This window comes from Pterocles gutturalis, unplaced genomic scaffold, assembly GCF_000699245.1.
Source record: "Pterocles gutturalis isolate BGI_N339 unplaced genomic scaffold, ASM69924v1 scaffold3257, whole genome shotgun sequence".
NCBI lineage: Eukaryota > Metazoa > Chordata > Aves > Pterocliformes > Pteroclidae > Pterocles > Pterocles gutturalis.
This window is the reverse complement of record NW_010109921.1, coordinates 1-3,766: the sequence shown is the minus strand read 5'-3', so window position 1 is coordinate 3,766 and position 3,766 is coordinate 1. Positions and strand designations below refer to the sequence as shown.

At 55.6% G+C, this 3,766-nt stretch overlaps 1 protein-coding gene across 1 annotated transcript; it reads left to right on the top strand.

The window, feature by feature from the left end:
• Positions 1 to 720: 720 nt before the first annotated feature.
• On the top strand, positions 721 to 3,573 carry LOC104461494 (FACT complex subunit SPT16-like; the record flags this gene model as incomplete). The annotated part of the gene is made up of 4 exons (XM_010073116.1): positions 721 to 891; positions 1,794 to 1,946; positions 3,172 to 3,318; positions 3,397 to 3,573. Coding segments are annotated over 4 exons (648 nt in total), but the record flags the coding sequence as incomplete, so codon positions are not given.
• Between the last annotated feature and the right edge of the window lie 193 nt (positions 3,574 to 3,766).

The window sequence follows — 3,766 nt, the reverse complement described above, 5'->3', positions numbered from 1 at the left end:
CCCAACTTTTGAGGGATCTCAAGAACTTCCGAAGGTCCCCAACTTTTGAGGGATCTCAAGAACTTCCGAAGGTCCCACCATGTTTTTTGGGGTCCCACCACCCTTTTTTGGGGTCCCACCACCCATTTTTGGGGTCCCTTGACCATTCAACCCACCTTTTGAGGGATCTCAAGAACTTCAGAAGGTCCCACGACGTTTTTTGGGGTCCCACCACGTGTTTTGGGGTCCCACCACCTTGGGAAGGTCCCACCACCATTTTTTGGGGTCCCACCACGTTTTTGGGGTCCCACCACCATTTTTGGGGTCCCACCACCCTTTCTGGGGTCTCTTGATCCTCCAACCCAACTTTTGAGGGATCTCAAGAACTTCAGAAGGTCCCACGACGTTTTTTGGGGTCCCACCACGTGTTTTGGGGTCCCACCACCTTGGGAAGGTCCCACCACCATTTTTTGGGGTCCCACCACGTTTTTGGGGTCCCACCACCATTTCTGAAGGTCTCACCACGTTTTTTGGGGTCCCACCACCCATTTTTGGGGTCTTTTGACCCTCCAACCCAACTTTTGAAGGATCTCAAGAACTTCAGAAGGTCCCACCACCATTTCTGAAGGTCCCACCACATTTTTTTGGGGTCCCACCATGTATTTTGGGATCCCACCACCTCGGGGAGGTCCCAGGAGTTTTGAGGACCCCACCTGAGGTCTTCTTCTCGCCCCACCCCAGACGTGGCTCTTCGGGTACGAGCTGACGGACACCATCATGGTCTTCTGCGAGGAGAAGATCCTCTTCATGGCCAGCAAGAAGAAGGTGGAGTTCCTCAAGCAGGTGGCCCAGCCCAAGGGGCAGGAGAGCGGCAACGGCGTCCCCACCATCACCCTCCTCGTCCGCGAGAAGGTGGGGACCTCCCGGAGGTCTTCTGGGTGGTGGGTGGGGACTTCTGGGTGGACCTGGAGGTCCTCAGGGTGGAGGTGGGTCTTCAAAATGGACCTGGAGGTCCTCAGGGTGGAGGTGGGTCTTCAGAACGGAGGTGGAAGTTCTCAAGATGGTGGTTGAGGTCTTCAGGGTGGTGGTGGGGTCTTCTGGGTGGACCTGAAGGTCCTCAGGGTGGAGGTGGAGGACCTCAGGGTGGACTTGGGGTCTTCTGGGTGGACTTGGAGGTCCTCAGGGTGGAGGTGGGCCTTCAAAATGGAGGGGGAAGTTCTCAAGATGGTGGTTGAGGTCTTCAGGGTGGTGGTGGGGTCTTTGAGTAGACTTGGGGTCTTCTGGGTGGACGTGGAGGTCCTTAAGATGGTGGTCGAGGTCCTCAAGATGGTGGTCGAGGTCCTCAGGGTGGAGATGGGTCTCCAAGATGGACGTGGAGGTCCTCAAGGTGAAAGTGGAGGTCTTCTGGGTGGACCTGGAGGTCCTCAGGGTGGAGGTGGGTCTTCAGAATGGAGGTGGAAGTTCTCAAGATGGTGGTTGAGGTCTTCAGGGTGGACTTGGGGTCTTCTGGGTGGACTTGAGGTCTTCAGGGTGGACATGGAGGTCTCCAAGATGGTGGTGGGGTCTTCTGGGTGGACTTGGGGTCTTCTGGGTGGACCTGGAGGTCCTCAGGGTGGAGGTGGGTCTCCGAAATGGATGTGGAAGTTCTCAAGATGGTGGTTGAGGTCTTCTGGGTGGACTTGGGGTCTTCTGGGTGGACCTGGAGGTCTCCAAGATGATGTTGGAGGTCTCCAAGATGGCGGCGTGGTCCAGCTGGGGTGGCCCGGCCCTTGGAGAAGACTTTTGACCCATTTTTTTGGTTTTTTTTCCCCCAGAACGAGTCCAACAAGAGCAACTTTGAGAAGATGATCGAGGCCTTGAAGAGCAGCAAGGGTGGGAGACGTCTCGGGGTCTTCAGCAAGGACAAGTTCCCCGGGGACTTCATGAGGAGCTGGAACGAGTGTCTCAACAAGGAGAACTTTGAGAAGGTCCGTCCTCGGGAGGTCCTCCCGGCCACCGGGGGGCACCCTTGGTCTCCTGGGAGATCACGGTGGTATCTAGGTGGACATCCGTGGGGATGTTCTTGGGGTTTTGGAGGTGGGACTCCATCGTGACGTTGGGTTTTGGAGGTGGGACTCCATCGGGACGTCATGGTGGACGTCCATCTTGATGTTCTTGGGTTTTTTGAGGTGGACCTCCATCGTGATGTCCAGCTTGGGTTTATTTCTTGGTGGACCTCCATCTTTACATTCTTGGGTTTTTGGAGGTGGGACTCCATCCTGACGTCGGGTTTTGGAGGTGGGACTCCATCGTGACGTCCAGCTTGGGTTTCTTCTTGGTGGACCTCCATCCTGACGTCAGGTTTTTGAGGTGGACCTCCATCCTGACATCATTTTGGACATCCTTTGGGTTCTTCTTGGTGGACTTCCATCTTGGGGTTCTTCTAGGTGGACTTCCATCATGATATCAAGGTGGACATCCATCTTAACATTGAGTTTTTCTTGGTGGATCTCCATCCTGACGTCATTTTGATCTTCTTTGGGTTCTTCTTGGTGGACCTCCATTCTGACATGGAGGTGGACATCCATCGTGACCTTCTTGGGTTCTTCTTGGTGGACCTCCATCCTGACGTCAGGATTTTGAGGTGGACCTCCATCCTGACGTCATTTTTGACCTTCTTTGGGTTCTTCTTGGTGGACCTCCATCCTGACATCAGGTTTTTGAGGTGGACCTCCATCGTGACGTCCATTTTGAGGTTCTTCTTGGTGGACCTCCATCATGATGTCAAGGTGGACATCCATCATGATGTTCTTGGGTTCTTCTTGGTGGACCTCTATCCTGACGTCAGGTTTTCGAGGTGGACCTCCATCATGACGTCCAGCTTGGGGTTCTTCTTGGTGGACCTCCATCCTGACGTCAGGTTTTTGAGGTGGAGCTCCATCCTGACATTGGATTTTGGAGGTGGACCTCCATCGTGACGTCCATCTTGAGGTTCTTCTTGGTGGCTCTCCATCCTGACATTGGATTTTGGAGGTGGCCCTCCATCCTGACGTCCACCTTGATGTTCTTCTAGGTGGCCCTCCACCTTGACGTCGGTTTTTTTTCTTGGTGGTCCTCCATCCTGACATCACTGTGGACCTCCTCCTTCTTCTTTAAGGTGGACCTCCACCCTGAGGTCCTCTCCGACCTCATCTCTGATGTCATCTCCCGCAGGTGGACATCAGCGCGGCGGTGGCCTCCACCATGGCCCCCAAGGAGGAGGGCGAGCTCCACCTCATGCGCAAAGCCGCCGCCATCACCTCCGAGGTCTTCTCCAAATTTTTCCGCGAGCGCGTCATGGAGATCGTGGACGCCGATGAGGTCAGCCCCCACCCGTCCTCCATCCTCGAGGTCCATGATGATGTCACCGTGATGTCATCGTGACCTCATCGCCCCTAGAAAGTCCGACACAGCAAACTGGCCGAATCGGTGGAGAAGGCCATCGAGGAGAAGAAGTTTTTGGCCGGCGCCGACCCCTCGGCCGTGGAGATGTGTTACCCCCCCATCATCCAGAGCGGTGGCAACTACAACCTCAAGTTCAGCGTCGTCAGGTCCAGTTTAAACCAGTTGGAACCAGTCGGAACCAGTTGGGGGCTCCAAAAATGGGTTGGGGGGGGGACAAACCACCAGAAGAGGTCCTCAGGGGGGTGGTGGGACTCCATCGGGACGTCCTGGGGGTGGTGGGACTCGGCGTGGGGACTTGGTGGCCTTTCTTGGGGATTTGGTGGCCACCAGAAGGAGGTGGTGGCCACCAGAGGGATCTGGTGGC